This window comes from Heloderma suspectum, chromosome 1 (genome assembly GCF_057233095.1).
Source record: "Heloderma suspectum isolate Gila_16-S chromosome 1, 16-S_ref, whole genome shotgun sequence".
Lineage (NCBI taxonomy): Eukaryota > Metazoa > Chordata > Lepidosauria > Squamata > Helodermatidae > Heloderma > Heloderma suspectum.
In genome coordinates this window covers 271231642-271258691 of record NC_139458.1, presented here as the reverse complement: position 1 = coordinate 271258691, position 27050 = coordinate 271231642, and the positions used below count along the sequence as shown (strand labels likewise).

Here is a 27050-nt window from a genome sequence, read left to right as displayed (position 1 = left end):
CGTACATCCCTAGTAGTGGGCGCTATTTGCGGTTCCCTTTTTTTTTCGCCGTAATTGCCTACGTAAATATTTACGTAGGCTAGAATGGTGAAAAATAGAGAACGCAAATGGCGGCCACCGTAGCTGCCGCCATTTGCGTACGCTGGTTTTTTTGGGGGGGTTAGCCGTGATAGGCTACGTAAATTCTTACGTAGCCTATCACAGCTCAAAGGATGGCAATGGCGGCCGCAGCAGCCCGGCTGCAGCCGGCCAGGAGACTAGCCACCACCAGAGCCGGAACTGCCGCCGCCGGAGCCGCCACCAGAACCGCCGCCGCTGAATCCGCTGCATCTGCCCCAGGTTAAGTGCCGTCCCGGGGGATTCCGTGGGGGGGGTGGGGGGCGTTCCACCACGGATTCCGGGGGGCTGGATTCTGTAGAATCCGGCCTCACTGGAATCCGTGGCAGAATTCTCCGCCATCCCTACAGAATAGAAGAAACCACAATAATCAACCAAAATCCCAGTCTTTCTGAATTTTGTTGGCAAACCTGTGTTACATCAATGTTGTCTAGGTTGCCATTGTTGGGAATATTGCAACCTCATCTGCAAGTTACTAGAAGGGAGCACTGCTGCAGTTAGTTAATTCATGGGATTTTGATGATAGCTAGCCTTAAGATCTCTATAGCCCTACAATGTGGTTTCCTGCGATTTCTTCCTTTTGCTCCTCCCCTTCCTTCCTGCCTCTCCCCTCTGGCTTCCACCATTGCTAGGAGCACACATGTTTGCTCTCCACTCCTGCCTGTGTAATGGAACACAAAATGGACTAAACAAACACTATGCTGTACCTGCATTTTATATGGAAGAACATTTGTGAGTAAAATCATTTAACCTTTTCTTCCCCAAAGAAGGGTGTGGTCTTCCTGTATTGTTAGAAGACAGGCTTGTGTGCATGTGAGACTGGCATGTGGACTTTTTTCCCCCCTTCTGCTAATTGCCTTTCTAACAGGAGGCATCATTACTAAATAATCCCATCAGCCACTTGGTACCATAGTACAGTATACAGTATTATGTTAATTTAGTACAGGCATGTTCCAACCAAAGTTAAGCACGTTTATGTCCCACTGATTTTAGTAGGAAAGTTATGCAGGAACTTAAGGCTACAATTCTATACCCCTTTTCCTGGGAGTAAGCTCCATTCACTCAATATGACTTATTTTTGAGTAAACATGTATAGGATTGCACTGTTATTATTTCCCATTGAAATCAATGGGACAATGTTTACATAACTTATATCCCATACCTTTAACATGAATTAGTGTTCTCAGAGCAGCTAACCAAGTAGTAAGATACAATAAAAGCTAAAATAATAATTTAAAATAAAGCATATATGCTAACATAACAAATTACAGCAGCAACATTCCATTCAAGTAGACATTTAACATCAAACTGTTTGAAGTTTAAAAATCTAAAAGTAGTGGTTCTTAAATGCTTGGGAAAACAGAAATATATTTGCCAACTGCCTAAATAATAGTAATGAGGGTGCCAGGTGGGCCTCCTTGGGAAAGGCAGTCCAAAGGCCAGGATCTCTTCTCTATCACCCCAGGGTGCAGGACACATAATAATGGGATCAAGTTACAGGAAGCCAGATTCCGGCTGAACATCAGGAAAAACGTCCTGACTGTTAGAGCAATACAGCAATGGAACCAATTACCTAGGGAGGTGGTGGGCTCTCCCACACTGGAGGCACCCAAGACAAGGCTGGACAGCCACCTGTTAGGGATGCTCTGACTTGGATTCCTGCATTGAGCAGGGAGTTGGACTCGACGGTCTTATAGGCCCCTTCCAACCCTACTATTCTATGATTCTATGAAAAGACCCTGTCTCCAAGCATCACCTGCCACACTTTAGTTGGCAATCCTATGACATATACCTTGGGATCATTCCAATTGCCCTCCATGGGTAAACATGCATAGGATGCTAGGGGAAAGACCACAGCCCAGTAATAGAGCTGGGACAAAAGGTCCCAAATTCAATCCCTGGCATCTCCAAGCACAACTGGGAAAGACCCGTCTGAAATCCTGGAGAGCTGGCACCAGTAGACATTACTGACCTAGATGGCCAATGAAACAATTTGGTATCAGGCTGCTTCCTATATTCCAAAGATTGGGTTGTCTCTATATTTGTCTTCTCAGTACAGAAGGTCATGTTGCAGCTCTAGGGTTGTATCCAATGTTAGTCTAACTTAAGTTCCCTTCATTTCAATGGGCCTACTCTAAGTAGGACTAACATTAGATACAACCCCTAGTTCTGAGGAAATGACATCTACCCAGCAAACTGACCAGTGAGCTAACACAGACAAAACCACCAATGAAGTCTTTGGGATGACCAAGCCCTGGGAAGGACTGGGAATTCAGTCTGAAAGAGGAAAATACAAATTACAGCCCCCCAAATAGGTAGTTATATCAAGAGGAATGACTCTCATATTGAATTTAGTTCAATAAATCAGTTGCAAGGTTCTGCAAACATTGTAAACCTTGAAAGAAGAGCCCAGAGTGCTTTCTGAAACACAACTGTCACTGAGATTGAATTTTTTCTGCCTTGTTATTCAATCTAAAATCATGTATTATTATTTAGAATATTTAGAATACAATTTTGGAGACAGTAGGCTGGGGATGCGGAGAATGAAAATCAAAGAGGTGCAGGGTTGGGGAGGGAAGAAAACAGAAAATGTGTCTGCTCAAGGGTGGAGGGGGAAAATATCCTTTCATATGATATAAAATATGTAATTTTCATGAGGGTCCTTGAGGGCAGCTGGCAATTCATACATATTACAAATTGGGGGTATTATACCACAACACAATTACAGAGGAAAGATTTAATAAAGGATCCCATTATACGAGAAAAGCGAGAGAAGGCAGAGCGGCCAGCTAACCGAAAACCAATGCAAACCTGGCTGCCCGCAGCTTCTCAGTCGAAATTGTGCATAATGTGGAGTTCCTTCTCACCACACTGAAAGAGGAAATCCATGAAAAGTTAATGACTTAGACTGAAGGAGGCGTTTTGCCCATGATGCCAACAGAGGGTGAGGAAGAGGAAGGGCAAAAGAATAGGAAGCTGGCAATAAATATAAAGCCAATCTTTGGGCAATTAGATACTCACATATTACGGCTGCTGGTTTAGGAAGAGGCCGGGTTTATTGCAGAAAGGAGCAATGTGTTGAAAATGCCATTTCATGTCAAGAATAATTTACTATGGTAATTCAGATACGTTGGTCCCAAACAAGCCAGATGCATTGTGAGAAAACGGATAAATTAGTCAATTGATTTTAATTGCTTTTCTGGCTCCTATGTCTTAATAGAGACACACACACGCGAAATATGAAGGACATTGCCAAATGCCAATGAAAAGAAAAGAGATCCTAGTTTATTATAGAAAAAAGTACAGTAAGGCTGCAATCCTAGGGTCCCTGTGAGGGTGTGCCAGGGGCCATAGCATTTTTCAGATAACCCTCTCCAAGGACAGATAGGGAGGCCCGCCCTCCAAGAGGGAGATAGGACCTCTAAAGTCTCCTCTGTGAGGCTGCACACTGCTCGTCTGATATAGGGCAGAAAGGAGACATTCCAGGGCATGCCAGGGACATGCTGGGAGGAGCTGCGGATCCACAGGATCCAAAGCCCACCCAGTCATGTGGCACTCTCCCAAAACAACAGAAAACACCACACCAACCCTGGAACTCGTGTCGTTTGTTTTCTTCCCATTGGGATCAGTGGGAGAGAAACTGTGTGTCGTTCTTGTTTTTAAAAAGCTCCCAAATCAGGAAACAAACACAAAAGAGAAAAAATGCCCCCTTCCTGCACACCACCTGCTCTACTGGCATGAAGCCAGCCGGACATAGGAAAAGGTGATTCTCCTTCTCTTGCCCCACAGGATTGCTTTCACAGAGGACTGTCTTCTATTTGAAGGGCTGCCAGAGGACTGTCCTCTATTTAAAGCAGCCCATTTGAAAGGCTGCCCTATTCAGTCCCAGTTTAAAGATGAAGAAGAACTGTTGCCCGTCAACAGTTAACACCTGAAAACGCAGGTCCACAGGTCACCTAGTCTCAGTCTTCTGCATTATGCTGAGATGCACTGTATTTCTACTAACATGATAAAAATTTCTAAATTTGCATCTCTACATATAAATTAGCATATGCAAATTTTGTGCAAATCAGTGTCCTCTTTAGTGATTATGCATTTCCCCCTTTGGGGTGTTTCATATCCCTGTATGGAATATGTATTACAGCAGTGCACAAGGGCAGTCCTAATAACATGGAGTTCTCCTGTGCCTTACCGCTTCCTGTACCAAAACTGGGCCCAGAGCTCAATGGAGTTGAGTTGGCTGCTTGTCTAAGACCACTGCATAAGATCCTACATGCAGCTTCCCTTTTGTGCCTCACTTCTCTGGGGAGGAGGGGCAGGCCTTCACAGCACTCTGAGCAATGTAACAGAAACTCTTCTCTGCTGCATTGTCTTTTTCTACAGGGCTGTCCCCTGTAAAAGTGGGGATGCAGTCAAAAGCTCAAAAGTTCCCCATCCCTCATGGGGGAACTTGTGGGGAAGAGGGATTTGCCCACCCCATCCCCAGTAGCAGTTTGACCAGGGCTAAGTCTTCAAAGCAGGGCCCTAGGTAAAGCCTTGGGGAAACATCTCCCTGGCTTCTGCTAGGGGACTGCTTTAAAAGGCTTCCTCCTGGAAAAGTTAGCCTATTTAGATTGGTTAGGAAATTAAATGAGCTGTTTCCTATTGGGGGGCATAGCTCAGCTCATTCCTGAGCCAAGTTGAAATGAGCCAGTCTCACGGGTGGCGCGAGGAGATCACCCATCTCTAGGACAGAACATAGAATGGGGATACATGTATCTTAGATGGTATTAAGAGAGGATTAGATACATTCATGGAGAACAAGTCTACCAGTGTGCTACTACTAGTCCTGATGGCTATATACAACCTCCAGATTCAGAAGCAGTACACCACTGAACATCAGTTGCTGGGGCAGAGTAGTTGTTGCCCTCGCATCCTGCTTGTGGGCTTCCCAAAGGCATCTGGCTGGCCAATGTGTGGGAAACAGGATGGTGGACTTGATGGGCTGTTGGGCTGATCTCATAGCGTTCTTCTTACATTCTTATCTTTTGAATGCACACTTCGTTCTCTCCCATCATGTGCCACTGTTCTCCTCCCCTCCCCTTGGTAACATTTCTCATAAAAATGAAGTGGAAGGCTTACAAAGAAAATGCTCTGTTTCAAGGTAGGATGTCACAGTGTGAAAAAGTCCTGACGTTGCCAGAACAGAAAGATATGTACATTCTACAGCTTTATGAGCGACTAAGCAAAACAAAGTTTAGAAAGCACAAAGAATGCAATACTACATGCATATTAATCTTTTGCTTTCTCAAATGTAGATAAGAGTTATTTATGATAATTGAAGTCTATGGAAATGTTGTTATTGATTCCAGCAGGCTACGGAGCAAGTCTACAGCTTATTGCATTGCTATATGCAAACACTGTTAATTTGAGGCTCCTCAGCAGAAAGACAGGCATAGCTGCACAGAGTGATTTCCATCAGAGTTTTTATTTATTTATATTTCAATCCTTTTGAGGATCTATTTTTATTGGAGCTGTACATTTTTTATGTAAATTCTATGCCACTGAATTAAAATATTCCCACTGTACTAATTAACTCTCCTCTAATTATAAATACATGTTTTATGCCTTTGATTCATTCAGAGCTTATGAGTGGAAGACTTTAGGATTAGAAATTCATAATTTTACAAATCCGAAATCAATGCAAAATTTTAACTAATATAAACTAGGGATGTATGAAAGTCACTTACCTTTTCGAAGGGTGACATTCGCAGTGGGGGGGAGGCGCTCCGTCCCTCCCCCTGAAATTCTCTCTGACCGGCTCCGCTCCGCAGAGATTCCGCAGAGCCGCCAGCCAGGACCGCCCGCAGCCAGACATCCGGCCGCTGGGCAGCCTGCAGGGATGCAAATGGCGGCTGCCATAGCTGCCGCCATTTGCGTTCCTGTATTTTGCCATGATAGGCTACGTAAATATTTATGTAGCCTATCACGGCAAAAAAAAAAAATAGCGAACGCAAATGGAGGCGGCTACGGCGGCCACTATTTGCGTTCCCTTTTTTTGCCATTTTAGCCTATGTAAATATTTACGCAAGTCAGCTCGGACAGCAGCAGGTAGATACTCCGTTCTGGGTCCATTTTGCAGGGCAGGGGGGCGGGGGGCTTCGTTCCGCCATGGATTTCAGGAGGCCGAATGCACTGGCATTTGGCCTCACCGAGATCCGTGCAGGGATGTACGAAAGTCACTTACCTTTTCGAAGGGTGACATTCGTGGTGGGGGGGGAGGCGCTCCGTCCCTCCCCCCGAAATTCTGGCCGGGGGGGGAGGCGCTCCGTCCTTCCCCCCCGAAATTCTGGCCGGCCGGCCCCGTTCTGCAGGGATTCTGCAGAGCCGCCAGCCGGCTCCGCCAGCAGCCGGACATCCAGCTGCTGGCTAGCAGGGAGGCAAATGGTGGCGGCTGTAGCCGCCGCCATTTGCGTCCCTGCAGTCAGCCGTGATAGGCTATGTAAATGTTTACGTAGCCTATCACGGCTGATTTTAAAAAACAAACAAACGCGCATACGCAAATGGCGGCGCCCATGGGCGCCATTTGCGTACGCACATTTTTTTTTTCTTTTAAATCAGCCGTGATAGGCTGCATAAACATTCACATAGCCTATCACGGTGTTTTTAAAAATCTAGCCATGATAGGCTACGTAAATCTTTACAAAGCCTATCACTTTTTTTGTGGTTTTTTTGTTTTTTAACTGGAAATGGCGGCGGCGGTAGCCGGTCGGAAGACCGGCCACCGCCGCCGAACCACCACCGGAGCTGCCGCCGCCAGGAAGAGCCGCCCAAGGTAAGTCCTGTCCCAGGGGGGGGGGGGGCAGACCGTTCCACCACCGATTTCGGGGGGCCGAATGCGCTGGCATTCGGCCTCCCCGAGATTCGTGGCAGAATTCTCTGACATCCCTAGATCTGTGGCGGAATTCTCTAACACCACAGCTGGCTTTTGTGCACTTGAGAAGACAGAGTACAGATAGATGACACTGAACTGCAAAGCTTGATTACCAACACAGTCTTATGCATGTCTACTCAGAAGTAAGTCCCATTAAGTTGAATGGAACTTCCTCCTAGATAAGTGTGTACAGAACTGCCTCCTAAACAAGCTAAATGCCATGGCAGATACAATGGCATCCACTTAATCAGCCTCAAGCAAGTAAACATTTTGAGACTGAACATCCGTTTCATCCAGGCACAACTTGTCAATTTGACTGGACTGAACTAAGTGAAGCTTAAGATGGCCACTCAATTCCAAACTTCCAACAACATAGGAAGCAGTCTTCATGTCTAGTTTTGCATTGACTTTTCATACTTACGTATTCTACTTGGTTTGCAAGAAATGGATTAGAGAAATATAACCACAAGCACTTTGGCAACTTGCTTAGCTGACAGAAATGGATTAGAAGGACAGCATGGAATGCTTCAGCACATGCTACTCCTCCACTGGGTTTACATATGCAGAAGAATAATTCTGAAACTGGATTGCCATATCAACAGTTCAAATGGCATTTAGAAGAAAAAGAATGTCCCTTAAACTAAGAGGCATCTGACATCTCTCCTGTGAATATTCGGAGATTCCAGAGAAAAAAGTCCATGAATTCCAGGGTTGATTAAAATCAATGATTAAAAAAAAAAATCAGACTTTTTAAAAATTTAAATCGGATTTTTTAATTTAAATCAGAGTTTTTTATTTAAATCAGATTTCAAAATTTTCTTAAAACAATTAGTAAAAAAGGAGCCTAGATCAACGATATCTTCATTAATACTAATTATACAACTTCTAATTATATTCTATGAATATGCTAACAGAGGTTTATAGAGATGAGAGATAACCTGGGGGCTGTCTTCATGAGCAATTTAGTGGAAAGTTAGAGCAGTCTGAATTCCTTCATGACAGGGGACGTCGTCACCAATCCGCTGCTAACCAGCCGCTTCCCTCTTGAAAAGCCACATTTTCTGAAACTCCTTTTACTCCAACTTTTTTTTTACTGAAAGCAGCTTCCTGGAGGTTTTACCACAGTGTGCCATGCCCCCCCACCCCCCTCATTAAAACCTGGGTGTCACTCTATGACATGACAGTGACATGGTGAAGAGGGTGGGACACTCCATTTCCTCTTGTTTCCCCAATGGAAGTAGTTTTTCCCATTGAGAAAATCCCCAGTAGCGCAGCAGCGACCCCTCACATTACCTCAGTAGTGGGGGCACTCATTCGCCTTAAGTAGCCTGCTTTTAATCTTTAACATATCTGCCACTTATGGGCATGTTTACTCAGAAGTAAGAAATCTCACTCCCCTGCAGTGAAAGGGTTAAAGGCTAACTTTAGTAACTCACCCTAAAGCGCTCTTTCACTTCTTCCTTGCTCTCTTAAATTGCTATTGTGATGTTGTGCTTCTTTGATGTCCTGTACTTCCTTTGATGTAAAGTTGTTTCTCCGTTGTTATGTAAAGTCCTTTCTCCACATTATCGCTTTATTGCAGTAATGATCTTTCGGGTTTACGGGAGATTCTCATCGTGAATGGGGAGAAGAAGAAGGGGGCAAGGGTTGGAAGCAATAACTCCAGGGCAGAGTGCTGGCATGGAGCAAAATTAAGGGGCTGAGCTGCTCTCTGTGGAGGCCTTCAGATGCTGCACTGGAGAACCAGGGATTTTGGCTTCTTCAGGGAAATCTGCAAACATGGGGAAAATTAGTTGCTCTCCATTCATAATAATGTAGTAGCAGGGGGAGCCTGGACATGGAAACAAGCCTCTCTCATTGGTTGAGCAGCCTCTGCCAGTTTGATGACGTTCAGTTCTACTCCCCCCACCCTACCCGGAAGTATGTTCCTTTCAAATGCTGTGTGACCCCTGAAAACACTCAGCTTAATTTGCTTCATGAGTTCCTGATGGACCAAAGCTAATTCCATGAAAATCTGGGTAATACTCCAACATGCTTCTCATTCCATTGTCATGAAGACACACACACCCCGATCAGTCCTGTTCTGCACTACAGGTGGTGTACAGAAGTGCATGAATGCTCTCTCTCTCTCAAGGCCTTGCCTCTCTCTGAGTGCAAAGATAGAGAAGGTCAATGAGTAGAGAATTTGGGGAGATGGAGTAGCTCTGAACAAGGAGGAGGAGTCTGGATATAAATGTAAGAGATAGGGGGCAGAAATAGCAAGTGAAACCAAAAGTGAACAGAACATATTCATGCAGTCCTCCTAAGGAAACTTCTGCTGCATGTATCCTCCACTGTGTACCTACCTTCTAACGAAATCTACATCTCCGAATATATATTAAGGTTATATTAAACAATAATGTACTTCTAAAAATGATGATTAAATAGAATCTTCCTCACTAGTGATTTAAGCTGTGATTTAAATAATTAAAATTGAGTCCTTCAGAGAAGCGATTTAAATCAAGATTTAAATCAATTTGATTTAAATCAAATCAACCCTGATGACTTCGAATGCAAATTCGGGAAATTTTAAACTGTTATATTTGTATCCCACCCTTCCTCTAATGACATGCGGATAGCGTCTGCAGTTATCCCATTTTACGCTCAGTAGAACCCTGTGAGTTAGATTAGACTGAGAGTTAGTAAATAGGCTAAGGCCACATAAAAACAAAGGTAGCTGGCAAAAGAAGGAAAAAATCCAGCATCCATATCACTGTAATACTTTCATTAGGCCAACTCAGAGGTCACAAAATACAGTACAAGCTGGGAAACTGTTGGATATTTTCTCCTCCCCTTGGAGAAACTTGGTGAAATGGTCCACCCAACTTCTCTAGCCACAAATACCACGGAGAAGCCCATGAGAACACATTTTGAGAAGCCCTTTGACACAGCTCTAATCCTACTGAGGTAACTGTTGTCCCAATTTTTAAATAGTATTCTCAAATATAGCATTCATGGCCCCCCTACAAAACTACAGCTCCCAGAGTTCCTTGAGGGAAACAAGCTTCAAACCTACTGAACCATGTTGTGAAGATGCAAACACCGAATTCCCTAGGCCATGATCCTCATTCTTTAGGTGCTTATGTAAGAGCCTGTGCATGCCAAGCACTGTCTGTCCATTTCCCTGAGAGGTAGGAAGTTCCAGGTGCAGCTTTACAGGGTCAGTTTCCTCATGAGGAGGACAAAGATGATACTGGAGACATGCCATTGTGCATGTGTGTGTGTGTTTCGAAAGATCTGTTTATTTCCAAATTATCCAGACCGAGTAGCTGGGAGAAGGGAGTGCTGTTCTGTCCAGGCATGCAGTAAGTAGTGTTTATCCTAAAGCAGTATCAGTTCCCCCCACCCCCGCTGCCACCTCCCCCAAAGAACAGCACATCTCTGCAGCCTCCCACAAACAGTTCTCTCAACAGCCAGAAATCACTGCCAACTTTTCTAGCTGGTTTTTAAAACAAAGAGGTGTTTTCCTCCCTGCCCAAATTTAAAACAAGGTAACACAAAACAAAAAAACCGCTGATACTTTCCTTTGTTGACACAACCCTGCCAGGCAAAGCGCGGATCTCACCCCACTTTGGCAGGTAGGTGTGACCAGCTTTCCTAGCTGGCCTTCTCATTAATTGGCGTTCATTGCTCATGGCAAAGCCAAACTGAAGCTTCAAGAAGACTCCGAACAGCAGCAGGGCAGCAAGGCCCAGGACACTGGCATGTCAAAACCAATGTGTATATTCAACAATATAACTGACACACCCAAATGAGCATCTTCTGGAAGCTGAGAAAGAAAGATGAGGCAACAAGCCTGGAACGCCACAGAATATCTGCCAAGAAAATGCAAAGTCACACTGAAAGGTTTCAGTAAACATCAGACTCTGTAGGCTCAAGTTCTTTAAATTATTATTTTGTTTGAAAACCCTTGGGCTGGTGGCAATGTTTCACAAATCTCTATCATTGTGGTTTGACCCAATTAGGAAATGTGAGAACTATAATAAAGAGGTAAACAAAAAAAGTTAAGCCATTAGAGTTATAGAAATACATTAAGATGTGACCATATTAGGCCCCTTCTCTCATGGTAGAACAGCCTTCCTCAACCTAGTGCCCTCCAGATGTGTTGGACTGTTAACACCCATCATTCCCAGCCAGCATGGGCATTGGCCATGCTAGCTGGGGATGACGGGAGTTGTAGTCCAACACATCTGATGGGCGCCCGGTTGAGGAAGGCTGTGACAGACTGTGCTGATCTTTAAATGCCCACCCCAATTCCTATTACAGAAATAAGACTGTGAAGTTTTCAAATGGATTTTGAGTGAAAACTGAGGTCAAAGATTAAACAGAATGTATTTAGCCAGGGCAAACACCGGACTTTTTCCAAGGCAAAAATGCAGTCTAATATTTTGTGAAGAATAAGCAGCTTGCCTGTCCGTGTGCGTGCGTGTGTGTGTGCGTGTGCATGTGTGTTGTGGGGTGAGGGAGAGGGGGAGGGGGAGGAATCTCCAGGGTAAACACCAAAAGGATTTTTGTTGAGTTCTCTTCAGCTCTAGTATTTGGTTTATAGATTATTTTAAAATCGTTGATAGAAACATTTAGAGATATATAACCCAGAATTTATGCAGGGTAAACAATCATTCCAATGAACAAACAGAAAAAAACCTTGCTTCCTCTCTGAAACAAAACAGAAGTATAGGGACCTAGCAAGCTATCAAACTGATCACTGTAAAAATATAAAACCTTTTCAAAAACATAACATTTCTTCCCCTTATTATTTGTCTGCTACCTTTCTGTAGAACTCGACTCCATTCTTTCATTTATATTTAACACGGCAAAGCCGTTGCAACATAACTTGCCTCTGGCCTTTTCACCTGGTGAACCTTTTTTTTTTAACGTGCCCCAATTTGGGAAGATTTGCCATTTATCATACTCTGGAAGCTCATTATCTCCACGATCTGGCAACAGTCACCACTACCTAGACGTCACTAAATGGGGTGCACACAAAAAACAAGTCTACCACACAAACGTTTAGGGAAAGACATCTCGCAGTGACTTAATAAAGGCCCAGTTTACATATCTGGCATAATGCACTGGTGGCTACTTGAATCACAATATGTGGACTAAATCCAACTTTGTGCCAGTGGACTTCCACTCACACAGCAGGACATCCCTTTGCTCTCTTCCCCTCTGCAGCTCCCTTGTGCTTCCCAAATCTGCTCCAAGAGGTCCCCCAATCCTCTGGAGCAGATTTGGGGGAGCTGCAAGCAAGAAGGGGAGACCATTCCACCAGCAGTTTCTGTTCCACTGATGGGCGGACAGGATTGGATACAACCCTGTATTTAGGAAGAGATTAAGCCAATGGGATGCCATGTTAGTTAGTCTTGAGTTACAGAGGCCTATGGTGGTCTAGTAGATAAAGTGTTGTGCATGGACTTAAACCTGGAATTGCTCACTTTGAGCAACTTCCAGAAAGAAAGAAAGAAAGAAAGAAAGAAAGAAAGAAAGAAAGAAAGAAAGAAAGAGAGAGAGAATTCAAAAGAGCACACAGGTGGTTGAGTAATCAGAATTACATTGGAGACATAGGATTGGATCCAGAATGTTTATTCTACCAGTGGGAGCATCCCTGAGTGGAGTTCTACTCAGAACGCTCCCACTGACAGGAAGGGGTGGGAAAGCAATCTTTGCTGATTTCCCCCACCATGTTCAGGCCCCAACACCATTTCTCCCATTGTTCTGGAGGGTTCTCCAACCCCCCAGAGCAGATTTTCGGGAGGCTTCAGGAAGAGTGAGGAATTGATGAAGATCACCTCCCCCAACCCCCCCCCTTTAGGCAGGAGAAAAATGTCACTGAATCAAAAACTGCCCAGTGACAGATGGACCTTCCATTTGTGGGAGGCTTTTGCTGGATCCTACACATAGTGGATAGCGGAGCTGTGAATACGAAGTACCACCCCTTCCCCCGTGCATCTAATGTCTTCCTTTTGACTTGGCTAGGGATGTCAGAGAATTCCGCCAAGGATCTCGGTGAGGCCGAATGCCAGTGCATTCGGCCCCCCGAAATCTGTGGTGGAACGGCCTGCCACCCCCCTGCCCCCCCCCGCGGATCCCCCCCGGGACGAGACTTACCTGGGGCGGATGTTCCAGGCGGCGGCAGCTCTAGCAGTAGCTGCGGCAGCTGTGGCAGCTGGTCTTCCAACCAGCTGCCGCCGCCGCCATTTGCAGTCTTGTCGTTTTTGGTTTTTTTTACAGAGACGTGATAGGCTACGTAAAGATTCACGTAGCCTATCACTGCTGGGTTAAAAAAAAAAGTGTACGCAAATGGCAGCGGCTACAGCTGCCGCCATTTGCGTTCCTTATTTTTCGCCGTCTTAGTCTACGTAAATATTTATGTAGACTATTACGGCGAAAATAAAGGGGAACGCAAATAGCGTAGCGGGCGCTATTTGCGTCCCTTTTTGATTCGCCGTTTTAGGCTACGTAAATATTTATGTAGACTAAGACGGCGAAAAATAAGGAACGCAAATGGCGGCGGCCATAGCCGCCGCCATTTGCATACGCGGTTTTTGTTTGTTTGTTTGTTTTACCCAGAGCCCTCCGTGGCCGGAAATCTGGCTGCGGACAGCTCTGGCCTGGGCCGGGCCGGCTGCTCCGCGGAGCTGCCACAGAGCACAGCCGGCCGTTGAGGATTCCGGGGGGGAGGAACGGATCGCCTCCCCCGCCGTCGAGGATTCCGGAGGGAGGGACGGAACGCCTCCCTCCCCACCGTTAGCATAATCCACGGAAAGGTTAGTGACTTTTGTACATCCCTAGACTTGGCTATCTCCACAATTTAGTATTTTTCTTCCTGGAAAAAAAAGATGGTGCATATCTTAGTTTGTTTGCTTGCTTCAGTTAAAGTGCTATGTAATCAACATTTTGATTATTAATCAACGTGGGAAGTATGACCTGTGCATGTGAGATGTGGGTGTAGAAAGGAAAGGAGTGCAATGTGCCTTGAAAACAGAATTGGATTAATGATCTGCAGGACTGGCCACAGAAAACTGGAGACAAACTTCTTGGCTCAGCTTTTGCTCTGGATGTCGCTGTAATCATTTATTAAACATTTCCAGGTAGTATAATTCAGGAATACAAATAATTTAAATATCTACTAGTAATATGTCAGATCATGGAGATAGCAGATATGGCAAAAGACCTCACACAAGAATTAAAGATTTTAATGTGCAGCATCTCATATACAATTTAAGAAACCTTGAGGCTTTTGAAAGCCCTTTTATCTGGCTCTGGCTCTAGGTGAAAATGGCCCATCTCAAAGACACATTTAGGACAGGGGGGCAGTGACAGCAACAGGGCCGGGGAGTGGAGAGACCTCTTGATAGCAGCCTGGGTCACAGCACCTGCACTTTACACTTCCCTTTAATGTCACGGCTCTTGAGCCATGTGTCCTGTCCTGAACATATATCACAAAACGTTTGCGGGAAGAAAGCGGTGCATTCCTGCTGACTAAGAACCACTCTTTATGTATGTGTAGGACGGTAAACCGAGAAAGAGAGAAAAGGTGTGCATGTATATGGAATGCCATGACTAGGGCTACGTCAAACTATTCAGCCCACAGCATTTTGTCAATTTCAGGAGGGGGGGAGGAGGTTAAAAGGAAAAGATTTCTGGGGGGATATCATTGATGTATTGATGTGGGTGGGGTGGTGGTGATATCATTATAGATGAAATGGAAGAGGGCTTTCTACTTCTTTCTTTTACAGCCCCCCCTCCACCCCCCACTTTGCCACCGCTTCAAGCAGTAGGTGCAGCTGCAGTCACCAACCCAGTGACATTCCTCATTAGCCACAGAATGGCCCAATGGAAACGGATGCTCTATAATGGCATCGCACTGTTGCCAGAAGCAGGGGAGTGGGGAGAGAGATGGCTGACTCCACCGGTCAAATGGTCCCATGAAGAGGGCACTAGCCATTACAGGTCTCAAGGGGGATGGGGGAGTCATGATTCTCAGCAACTTTTAGGGCGCAATTCTATGCATGTTTAGACAGAGAAAAGGCCTACAACTCCCAGCATTCCCCAGCCAGCCATAGCTGGCTGGGGAATGCTGGGAGTTGTAGGCCTTCTCTCTGTCTAAACATGCATAGGATTGCGCCCTTAAAGTCCTGCTCTCAGATACCATATATCAGTGGGGGTTAAAGAATATTTTAGGAACATTTGTTGTTGTTGCTTCTTAATTCCTAATAATTATTAATAATTATTAATAATAAACATATGAGTTCCCTTTTGGCTCAGATAGGGCCCGCACAGCAACTTGACATTATAAATAAAGGTAACTGAAGCAAAGGAATGTGTGCTTTTGGCACTTAGCAACTCGTTCAACTGCTTGCTACCTCCAGTACCAGAGGTCATATGTTTATGTACACCAGTAGGTGGGGAACATGGGCGGGAAGGTGCTGTTGCACTCATGTCCTGCTTGTGGTTTCCTGGTCAACAGCTGGTTGACCACTGTGTGAACAGAATGTTGGACTAGATGGACCCCTGGTCTGGTCCAGAATGGCTCTTCTTATGTTCTTGTATCAGTAGCCAGTATATATAACCAGTAAGCAACCAGAACCATAGGAGTCCTGAGCAGAATTATAGGAACCTTTTAAAATTATGCAGCTGTTTTAATATTTGACTGTTTTTAATGTTCTTGTGCTCTTTAATGTTCTTGTATTGTTTTAAAATGTTTAAAAATGGTTATACACCCACTTTGATGGCTTTTTAGCAAATAAGGTGGTTTATAAATGTTAATAATAAATAAATATCCACTGGCATAAGATAGCAGCAGGTTGGGTGAGTCACTCATATATGTGGGTTTGTTCTTCACCATCCTTCCCATTTCTGGTTTGCTATCTAAGCCGAACGAAGAGATAACAGCCACGAGGAATGAATCCATCTACCGCCATCAGGCATTCTTTCCAGGGTTACAAGTGTGTTGTTTTTAATTAGCAACTCGTGGGTGCTATATCTTGGAAATGCTGCTGCAACTGGAAAGCCAAGTAAACATTCACTTTGTGGGGATGGAAAGTGAAAGAGGTCTCACAAGCCAAACCTAAGGCTAATCTAGCTACTAAGGAGCCCATTTGTCTCAAGACAAGAGGCCGAGAAGTGGGTACACCTTGAACCACTCTGACCCTGAAATGCAGTCTTTATTTGGCAGCAATGTGCAACTTCAGGATGCCGGGGATAAACTGATGCTTGTGTTCCGAAGTTAATTAAAAGAGTAATCTAAACGAGGCAAGTGCCTGATGAGATGCCAGCAATATACAAAGGCATTCTTATCTGCTGATACTACAGGAGAGAGAGATTGTCGCACCACACTAATTACAAAATGAGGCACTGCATAAGCTCTGGTCCTCAAAACACTTGCTTCCAATAGAAAAGCTTCATGTATTTCAAGGGAGATGCTCCAAAGGAAGTGCTGCAAGGACTGTAGCCATAGGCAGATGGCAAACCACTGAGATGGGAATCAGCCCACTGAGATTCCATTCAAGTCTGTGGCTCCTTTACACAGAGCTTTTATCCTGCGATTGAGAAGGCTCCTTCACAGAAGTTTGTGGGCTCTTTACCTGACGCCATGCCATGAACCTCCAAGGCATCTCCTGCACTAAATGCCCTTTGTTCCATTTTTAAATAGATCACAGATAATGAGCTATCCAATTACCCCATTGTGCTCTGCTTGAGTTCCCTCCGTGTGAAAAGAGGAAAAGCGGCAAGAAGAGGAGCAAGATCAATGAAAGAGAATGGCAGACTCAGATACGGGAGGACAGAGGGGGAAAGGGGTGGGGGGAAAGGAAGCAGGTGAAAACAGGAGTCATTGGGATCCTGCATTTAAAACGGAATCAGAAAGCTCTGTTTTAAATGCAGAATTTTAGGCTGGTGTAGAGATGCCCGAAATCCATCCTACTGAGTTGCACGCACAATTGTCTCAATCCAGGCCCAGCAGATAGTGCACACACCATCATTATCATCTCTACAACACTATTAATGTACATACCACACCTTTCCTTGGAAGAGAGAAGAGAACCCCAACCAAGAACAACTGCAAGGTAGAAGGAGAGGGAGCCTGCTGCTTGCTGCGACCTCTGCTTCTGCCTCTGGGACTCCTGATCCACCACATCACTGTGAGTGCTGCCTCTCCGCAGGATTAAGGCCCTGACTCATCAGCTTCTCCCAGGACTGCCCCCCCTCCCAGCCCAACTGTGTCATCTTCCTGGGCTGGGGGCATAAAGGCTAGGCTCCTGCGGGGGCGGGGCGGCCACCGAAGGGGTGACACCAAAGAGGTTTGCCCCTTTGGGGGAGCCACTTTGGGGGAACGCGAGGGCGAAGGCCTGCCCCTTGTCAACGGAAGGGTGGGGGGGTGTTGGGAGGGATGTGCTTCAAAAAAATAAGGGGAGAAGAAGGGATACAGGGAGCAGCCATGACAACTAGACAGGGCAGAGGGAGATATGGTGGGGGGAGACAGTTGCGTGTTCAGGAGAGCAGGGACCATAACAGGGTCCTGGTTGTCCCGCAGCAGTCCCCCAGTACAAATAACCTGGATAGCCTTGGCAGCAGTCCCCCGGGTTGAAAATACTATTGGTGAATGGTAAGACAGCAGCCATCCAGGACATGATCCTGGATGAGCATGCAGACCTGGCATGTATTACAGAGACCTGGTTGGATGAAGCTGGGGGTGTTGATCTATCTCAGCTTTGTCCCCCAGGGTTTTCTGTAGAACAGCAGGCTGCGGGGGGGGGGGGGGAGTTGCAGTGGTCTATTGTGATACTATCCCCCTCACCAGGTGCCCTGGCCCACAGTCTACTGGGTTTGAGTGTGTTTACTTAAAAGTGGGTGCTTGGGACAGAATAAGGATTCTGTTGGTGTACCGCCCACCCCGCTGCCCCACAGTCTCCTTTCTTGAGCTAACCGGGGTGATCTCAGCAGAGGTGATGGAGTCCCCTTGGCTTGTTCTGCTGGGAGACTTCAACATCCATGCTGAGGCTGCCCTGTCAGGAGTAGCTCAGGACTTCATGTCCTCCATGACAATCATGGTTCTGTCCCAAGTGGTTTCTGGCCCCATTCATACAGCAGGTCACACTCTAGACCTGGTTTTTTATGCCTAGCAGGATGGCGGTGATCTGGGTGTGGAGGAACTTTCTGTTGTTCCGTTGTCATGGACAGATCACTAACTGGTGGGGTTTAGACTCACTGGAACTCAGTGCCTCTGCAGGGGTGGGGGACCGATTAAGTTGGTCCACCCCAGGAGGCTGATGGATCCGGATGGTTTCCTGATGGGGATTTTCCTGCTGCTGCGGCAGGCGATTCAGTCAAAGCCCTGGCTGATCTCCAGAATAGGGAAATGGCTAGGGCGGTGGACACAATCGCTCCCGAGCGTCCCCTCTCATGGAGTGAAGCCAAACCAGCACCCTGGTTCTCTAGGGAACTGGCAGCGATGAAGCAAATGAGACAGAGTCTAGAGCGACGTTGGCAGAAAACTCGGAACGAGTCCAATCGAACATGGGCTAGAGCTTATCTGAAAGCCTACTCCATGGCAGTGAGGGCAGCAAAGAAGTCTTTCTTTTCTGCCACCATTGCATCTGCAGGGAGCCGGCCAGCAGAGCTGTTTTGAGTGGCCAGGGCCGTTCTACATCCTGGCCCATGTGACAAAATTTTGACCACTTGACAGCCCGCTGTGAACAATTTGCTCAGCACTTTGCTGATAAAATCATTTGGATGCGTTCTGATTTGGTTCAAAGAGCTGCTGCCAGACTGTTGACTGGGGTTGGACCATACAACTCCCTCGTTAAAACAGCTTCACTGGCTTCCAGTCTGTTTCTGGGAACAATTCAAAGTGCTGGCTATGACCTATAAAGCCCTATACGGCTCCAGTCCAGGTTATCCGAAAGACCGTATCCTCCCTTATGAACCTGCCCGTGTTCTGAGATCTTCTGGGGAGGCCCTTCTCTCAGTCCCCCCACTGTCACTGGCACATTTGGTGGGAACCCGGGAGGCCTTCTCGGCAGCTGCCCCACGGCTGTGGAACACCCTTCCCAGGCAGGCTAGGATGGCTCCCTCCTTGATGTGTTTCTGGAGGCAGACTAAAACATTCTTGTTCCAGCAGGCCTTTGGAACCTGGTGGTAAGCTGCTAAAATGCTGTTTCAAAATGCTGTTTTAATTTTTGATATAATTTTAATTGTATTTTTGTTTAATTTATATATTAACTTTTGTATATTTTCATGTTTTAATTGTATATGTTTTAATTTTTATAAGCTGCCTTGTGTCCCAGTACTGGGAAAAAGGCGGGGTATAAATATAATAATACTAATACTAATACTTATATTGTTTTACATAGTCATCCCTGCCCCAACGAGCTTACGATCTACGTTTCGACAATGAATAGCATCCAAAAGAAAGAAAAGTGGGGAAGAGAAAAGCAAGGATAACAGGAGATGGTTATGTGCAGATGAAGTTACACATACTAATGCTTAGTTCTGGTTTGGACGGAGTGAGGACTGATGGCTTAAGCCAAAGGCTTCACACAGACGAGATAAAAGAACAGGAGATTGCTTTCTACTATGGAGTCAGAAGACTGATCAAGCTCAGCATTGTCTGGAATGACTGGTGGCAGTGACAGCTCTCCAGGGTTGCAGACTGGGGAATTTCCCAGCTCTTCCTGGAGATGCTGGGGATTGAAGTTTTGAACCTAGAACCTTTGGCATGGAAAGCAGGTGCTTTAACACTGAGCTATGGCCCCTCCCATACATGAGTTTTGAGGCAAGAACTGAAGCAAAACATGAGGGAGGTAGCACACAGAGCTCCCACATGGGCAATGGGGCAAAATCTCCCCCATTCACTTCAACAGAAGAAATGGCTCCACGTGCACACAAAAAATGCATAGCTAGCAAACACTCAATGGAAGTGAATGAGGAAGCCAGCAAGTGCTCTGGAGCTCAGTGTTATTATGTCTACATTACCTTCCTTGGAGACATTTCACAATAAGTAAGCAAATACATTGACTCATAAAACTGTATGAGTCAATTTGGATCCAACTTTAATCATACTTAAGAGTAGACCCACTGAAATCTCTGGGACTTGTGTTAGTTGTGACTAACATATATCCCCTTTATTTCAATGGATCTCCTGTACGTAGAGGTAAATCTGGAGCCAACCCTGCATCTAGAATAACATGGAGGCCGTTCAAACTCCTACACACAGAGACAAAGATGAAAAATGGGTAGACAAGCCGCGACAGAACTCCACAATCAGGGGTGGATCCAGGGCAGGACTCTAGGGCAGAAATCCAGGAAGGGCCCCACTCAGAAGAATGAATGACCTGGAGGCCTTCCGAACACAGCAGGACTGGCTCACACCCGACATTACCCTCTAAAGAGGGCGGGGGGGGGGGGAGCAAGACCATGAAGTCCAGGCTCTAAAATTGCATAACTGCACCACACCACACAGTAACCTGAGGGTGCAATCCTATCCATGTTTGGACAGAAAGAACTCCTACACCTCTCACGGCTGGCTGGCGAAGGCTGAGAGTTGCAGGACTTCTTTCCGTCTGAGCATGCCTGGGGTTGCACCGTAGATACGTTAAGGTTGTAATCGTTACTGTGGCGCTGTCGCGTTCTCAGGATGAACCGCCACTGCAAGGCTATGTGGGGTCTCTGCAGCAGTTGGGGTTCTGACGCCCACCCCACCCAGCCACCCCAGAACCCCTGACACGCTTCCGAGGACACTGAAAACCACCACGGCTTTTGTCGTGCGGACCCGTCAGGTGCGCGCGACACGCCCTCCCACGGCAAGACGCATTCGCTGAAACGCGACGCGTGGCTTTCGAGGCCGCTGGCGGATTTCCTCCACCGCCCGGAATCAGCGCCCCCTTTGACGTCAAAGTTGGTCCGGTAGCTAGCGGGGGGATTGTAATTCGGATTGTCAAACGAGAGAGAGAGTCGCCAGCCGCCTCTCAGCCTCCGCTGAAGGGGAGAAGCGGAGCGTGGGGAGTCTCGACGGCAAGCAACAGAGGAGGGAGCGAGGTAATGGGGAGCCACGTGACTGGGGCATTACCTGGTGGGATACTGGGCAGGGGGCTGGAGGAGCCGGGGGTTCCCTCGCCAGCGGTGGCGGCTTGTCACAAGCGGTGCTGCCCGCGCCAGCTCCGGAGAGCAGCCCGCGCGCGGGCCTCGCCGCCGCCGCCGCCGCCGCCGCAAGGGGCGAGCAGACGGCGGGCGCCTGGAATCCCACCCCCGCGGCGGTGATTGACACCCCAGAGGACGGCTCGCGCTTTCCGAGCGGAGAGCCGAGCAGCCAATGAGCGCGGCCCGGGGCGGGCTTTGGCGGCAGGAGCGGCCGCTACTTTATTTGACTCGCCGGCGCTGCCGAGGGGAGCCCAGAGCCGAGCGGGACCGTCCAAGGGAAGGGCGCGCGCGAGACGCGGGCGCGCCTGCCAGTCGGAGCCGCGATCGCCAGCGCTTGGACGGCGGCGGCAGAGCAGGGCTGGCTCGACTCCTCGTCCTCAGCGGCAGCCGGCAGCCCCCATGGCGACCAGAGGGCTTTAAAGGAGTTGGGGGGCTTTGTCAGGATCTGGGCGACTCCGGGTACGCAGAGGGCAGTGGGGATCCGGGCTGGTCTCTCTCTCTCTCCCCCCCCCCCCGGTCGTGGCTACTTGTCGGTTTCCAGGGAAGGTCAGGCATCGTTTTGCGGCGGCTGCGAACCGCTTTGGGTCAGGAGTGAAGGAAAGGGCAAAAAGCCGCTGACGATCTTCTGCCTCGCCGGAGCAGACATTGTTGGAAGCCGAGGAGCGGGGGCTGGGGAGCCCCTCGGCCCTCCGCCAGCACGGGTTTTCTCTCCTGGAGGGGGAAAGGCGGGGAACGACAGTGGAAGACAAAGGGGGAGAAACCCCGATTCCCCCTTCCTCCTCTTCTCCTTCGGGGAACCAAGCAGCGCCTGGCTGTTGCTGTCCCAAGCCGTGACCCAGGCGCCGCGCTCTCCGCCTCTGCTGGGTCTCCAGGGTTAGCCCCGGCCGGATCGGGTACGCGGAAGCGGTGCAGCCCAGCGAGCCAGCGGCGTCGCTGCTGCAACATCTGGCTGCCAGAGATCAGCCCCTGCTGGTTCCGAGGGGCGTGCGGCGGTAGTGGCGGCCGGGCGGGCGGGTGGGTGTGTTGTGGGAAAGAAATCCGGACCGGCCAGCGACAGTTTTCTCTTCCTTGGCAAAGATGAGGCGTGCAGAGCCCACCGCACCCGATCCCTTTAGGCGTGCGCCTCGTTTTGTGTCGGGCGTGTGCGCGTTTCGTTACAGCCCCCGCCGCCGCCGCCGCCGCCCCCGGATTATTCTCCCCACTACCCTCCCACTCTGCTCGCTCTCTCTCTCTCTCGCTCTCAGATCCGGCGATTCCTTCTCTCGCCTCGCCCTGTCATTGATGGGAAATCAACTGGATCGCATCACCCACCTGAATTACAGTGAGCTGCCGACCGGGGACCCCTCGGGGATCGAGAAGGACGAGCTGCGCGTCGGGGTGGCGTACTTCTTCTCGGATGAGGAGGAGGATCTGGACGAGCGAGGGCAGCCGGACAAGTACAGCGTGAAGGGCTCGAGCAGCCCTGCCCAAGAGACGCCCGCCCACCACCACCACCACCACCACCACCACCACACGCCGCAACTGGTGCTGAGCGAGACCCAGTTCTCCGCCTTCCGGGGCCAAGAATGCATCTTCTCCAAGGTCAGCGGAGACCCCCAGGCTGGGGATCTCAGCGTCTACCCGGTGTCGGCCCTGCCTGCCCTGTGCAAGCCGGGCGACCTGCTGGAGCTGCTCTACCTGGGGCCGTCCGACCACCCGCCGCCGCCCCCGCACTGGGCCGTCTACGTGGGCAGCGGCCAGATCATCCACTTGCACCAGGGCCAGATTCGCCAGGACTGCTTGTACGAGGCGGCCGCGGGCAACGTGGGCCGGGTGGTGAGTAGCTGGTACCGCTACCGCCCCCTGGGGGCGGAGCTGGTGGTGCAGAACGCCTGCGGCCACCTGGGCTTAAAGAGCCCCGAGATCTGCTGGACGAACTCGGAGAGCTTCGCCGCCTGGTGCCGCTTCGGCAAACGGGAGTTCAAAGCCGGCGGCGAGCTCCAGCCGGCCTCGGGCTCTCAGCCGCCCCAACAGCAATACTATCTCAAGATCCACCTGGCAGACGGCCAGGCGCACACGGTGCGCTTCCAGAACCTGGAGGACCTAATCAGGGAGAAGCGCCGGATCGACGCCAGCGGCAAGCTGAGGGTGATCGAAGAGCTGGCGATCGTGGGTGGCAAAGAATAAGCGGCGGAGCCGATGCTAAGGGGCCGGGGGGGGGGGCTGGGGGGAGGAGGGGGGGACCAGCCGTGGCCCGGCCGGCGCGCACAACCCGCCCTCCTGCCCGGCTCGCTCCTCCCGCCCCGCGGCTGGCTGGCCGCCCCGCGCGCCCTCTCCTCTCCCGCTTTTCCATCGAGGGGAAAACCATGGCAACATTCCCAACGAAACCAGCGCTGCTCCTGCCCCTTCCATCGGCCGGTGTTTGGTTCGCCCCCCCCCCCCCGCTCACCACGACGATAGTAGTAACGATAATCGCGATCAGAAGCGGGGTGGGGTGGAGCGGAGGAGGGGAGCGGAGGAGAGATGCAGTTAGCAAAGTCTGTGGACAAAGTCACTCCCAGCTATCGATGTCGACCATACTTCCCAGCGTGCTTAATAAAATTTCGAATTGAGCTATATAGACAGAGATATTTTCCCTTTTTACCATGCATGGTTTTAATCTGGGAGGAGCGGGGGCTGAGATTTTTGTATTTTTGATTTATTTATTTTGATGTGGGTTGCGCGTAGTTCTTGGTTCTTCTGCCTGATTTCTAGTGCAGCCCTTTACACCTCAGTGGGACCTACTCTTGAGTAGATGTGTAGCGTTGACATGTCTGCTCACAAGTAAGTCCCTCTGAGTTCAATGGGGCTTACGGCCAGGTAAGTAGGCATGTGCTGCAGCCTTATAGGACTTGATAACGACCGGGGGCGTGTAGATCTCAAGGTGACTCAACAGGGATTCTGGGCATGTTTACTTGGAAGTAAACCTTACTGAGTTCAGTGGGCCTTGCTCTGAAGTAAGTATGCATGGTATTGCAAGGTTGTAAGGTTGCAATACTATGCACACCTACCTGAGAATAAGCCTGATTGGATTGGACACAGTTCTTGGGACTTACTTTAGAGTAAATATGCACAGCATGACTGCAACTGTATGCACAGTGGGGGAATGCAGTGGGATTTACTTCAAACTAAACATGCGTTGGATTGGGTGGCAGGTTGTTTTGATGTGGGTTGTACTTGGTTCTTGGTTCTTCTGCCTGATTTCTAGTGCAGTCCTCTACACCTCAGTGGGACCTACTCTTGAGTAGATGTGTAGAGTTGACATGTCTGCTCACAAGTAAGTCCCTCAGAGTTCAGTGGGGCTTACAGCCAGGTAAGTAGGCATGTGCTGCAGCCTTATAGGCCTTGATGATAATGAGTATGCATGGAATTGCAAGGTAAGGTTGCAGTCCTGTGCACACCTACCTGAGAATAAGCCTGATTGGACACAGTTCTTGGGACTTACTTTTGAGTAAATATGCACAGCATGACTGCAACCGTATGCACAGTGGGGGAATGCAAGTGGGATTTACTTCAAACTACATGCGTTGGGTTGGGTGGCAGGTTACCCTTTAACACCCTCAACCACACTGTAGGTTGTTGTTTTTTGAGGTGTCTTTAATTGCAGGGAAGGTGTTTTCCTTTTAATGTATGCTGCTGGCTCAGGTACAGCTTCTAATCTGGTTTAATGACTGTGATTGCACAGAGCCAAGCCACAGTATTGATTCCAGTTTAATATGATCTAAAGAATGTTGTTTTGTCAGATTATTGGACAAGGAGTGAAGGAAGGAGGTGTGGGTTTTGTGCTCATCACAGTTCTTCATTGGGAAGAATCATCACAGTTCTTCATTGGGATCTGGCTGTAGAACCAGTGCTAGAATTATTGGAGCATGGAGAAGCAGGTCCCTTGCCTTTTGTGATTGCCCTCCCCTACTTTTTTCAAAAGTCGTTAGGGCATGGTTTAGTTAAAATAGGGTAGAAGTTAGGAGGTAGGGCCTGTGAACTTCATTAAGGTCCTCCATACTAATTTAAGAACAGTTTACAACCCTAGCCATTCAGGTTGGAAAGACCCAGTCCTATCCTGTACATGTCAACTCAGAAGTCAGCCCCCCTAAGGTCAATGGGACTTACTCCTAGGCTGCAGTCCTAGACTAGACCCACTGGCCTAGATGTAATCTGTTGTTAAGCACCAGCACACACTCCTGATTTGAAGCAAGACACTCCATACATGGCTGAGGAATGCCTGCCTGGCTGAGGGAGTTGCAGGACCTTTTTCTGTCTCAACATGCATAGGATTGTGTCCTAATATTCAGAACTGATATAGACAACATCAACAGAAGACAAAGGCCAAAATCAAGCGGGTGACACGGTGACACCTAAGGGAGCTGGAGTAAGCAGAGTAGACTTAAGAATAAGAAAAAACTCTAGCCAGATATTTAGATCATGCTTTGGAGGGAGGGAGGGAGGGTGACTTCTTCAGGCAGCTCCTCTCATTTGAAAAATGTTGTACCCAGATCCTTAAATTCTAATTAATTTTATACTGACCGGATTTTTTCTTAAATTTATTGGGAGTGGGGAAGGTGTTAATGCCTCATTTCCCTCATTGAAAGGGGTCATGCTTCAATATTCTAAATACGTTGCTGCAATCCAATGGAGCACAGTGGGACTTACTTCTGAGTAAACAGTGATGGGATCATGCAGCACATTTATCTCTGCAGTGTTCTCTGTGCAGTCATATTGGCACCTGCAATACCTTGCACTGCTCTTCTACTGGCGAGAATTGGGAGCTGGTGACTTACCTCTTTTTCTGGAGACCAAAGCCATTCCTTAAAAATAAGCATGTGCTGCAAGATGTAGAGTCCTTCAAATGGGAGAGCTTTCAGGGCTCCAGTGCTATGCAGGCTTACCTGGGAGTAAGTCCTATGAAACTCGGTAGAGCTAACCTCTGAAGATATATTATAGGATTGCCTGGTTACCTAAAATTATGTCCCATTGAATTTGGTGGGAGTTCAGAGTCCATATGACTATGGCTGGGCTGCATAAGATGTAGATGGAGACTACAACCCTGTGTTCACATCCATACAATTACTCTGCATGTTTACTCAGAAGGAAATCTCACTGTGTCCAGTAGAGCTTCTTTCCAGGGACGTGGGCATAGGTTTGCAGTCTTACAGTGCAGCTGTGTATGTCAACTCAGAAGTAAGTCCCATTAAGTTCAGTAGGGCTTGTTGTTGTTGTTCAGTCGTTCAGTCTTACTTCCAGGTAAATGGGTATCAGATTGTAGCCTTAGGGCGCAATCCTATGCATGTTTAGACAGAGAAAAGGCCTACAACTCCCAGCATGCCTCAGCCAGCCATGCTGGCTGGGGAATGCTGGGAGATGTAGGCTTTTTCTCTGTCTAAACATGCATAGGATTGCGCCCTTAGTTAGGAATAAGCCCCACTGAATACACTTGAGACTTACTTCTGAGTAAAATACACATAGGATTGGGTGGGCTATGAGTATAATTTTCATATGTACTTTTCTGGAGATCATGCTTGAAATCATCTGTGCAATTACTCCAGCATAATCCACTGCCTTCAGCGGGACTACTCTGCTTACGCAACTTACATATCATTGCAGCTGTGAACTACTGCGTCTTATACAGCCGTTGTACAACTGGCGCTGTGTATTGCTGTATTCATCTTCTCTGCCTGCACAAGAATATTCTGCAGGAAAGCAGAGGGAGGCGAGGATATTCCAAACAATAGCTGTACATTATTTATAGTTCCACTTTGACAGAGCAGCGACTAGCGACTAGATCGGCACTGAGTTTGCTTGAAAAATCAAACTGATTACAAACCTG

The 27050-nt window shown here is 48.0% G+C and overlaps 1 protein-coding gene and 1 long non-coding RNA gene across 3 annotated transcripts in view; one reads left to right on the top strand and one right to left on the bottom strand.

Moving 5' to 3' along the window:
- Positions 1-21278, bottom strand: part of LOC146359103 (uncharacterized) — a 29842-nt gene extending 8564 nt beyond the window's left edge. Inside the window, exon 1 of the long non-coding RNA XR_014786545.1 lies at positions 21138-21278. This is a non-coding gene — a long non-coding RNA (uncharacterized LOC146359103). The remainder of the gene's footprint in view (positions 1-21137) is intronic.
- LRATD1 (LRAT domain containing 1) lies at positions 20657-23808 on the top strand. 2 transcript variants are annotated; one of them, XM_084826600.1, is made up of 2 exons: positions 20657-21106; positions 22453-23800. In XM_084826600.1, the coding sequence occupies exon 2, from the start codon at positions 22490-22492 to the stop codon at positions 23372-23374; it is 885 nt and encodes a 294-aa protein (XP_084682726.1). In that variant the 5' UTR covers positions 20657-21106; positions 22453-22489; the 3' UTR covers positions 23375-23800. The 2 variants fall into 2 exon arrangements, with proteins under 2 accessions (XP_084682726.1, XP_084682725.1); XM_084826599.1 differs by lacking the exon at positions 20657-21106 and adding an exon at positions 21462-21667 and having other exon boundaries at positions 22453-23808.
- Positions 23809-27050: the final 3242 nt, after the last annotated feature.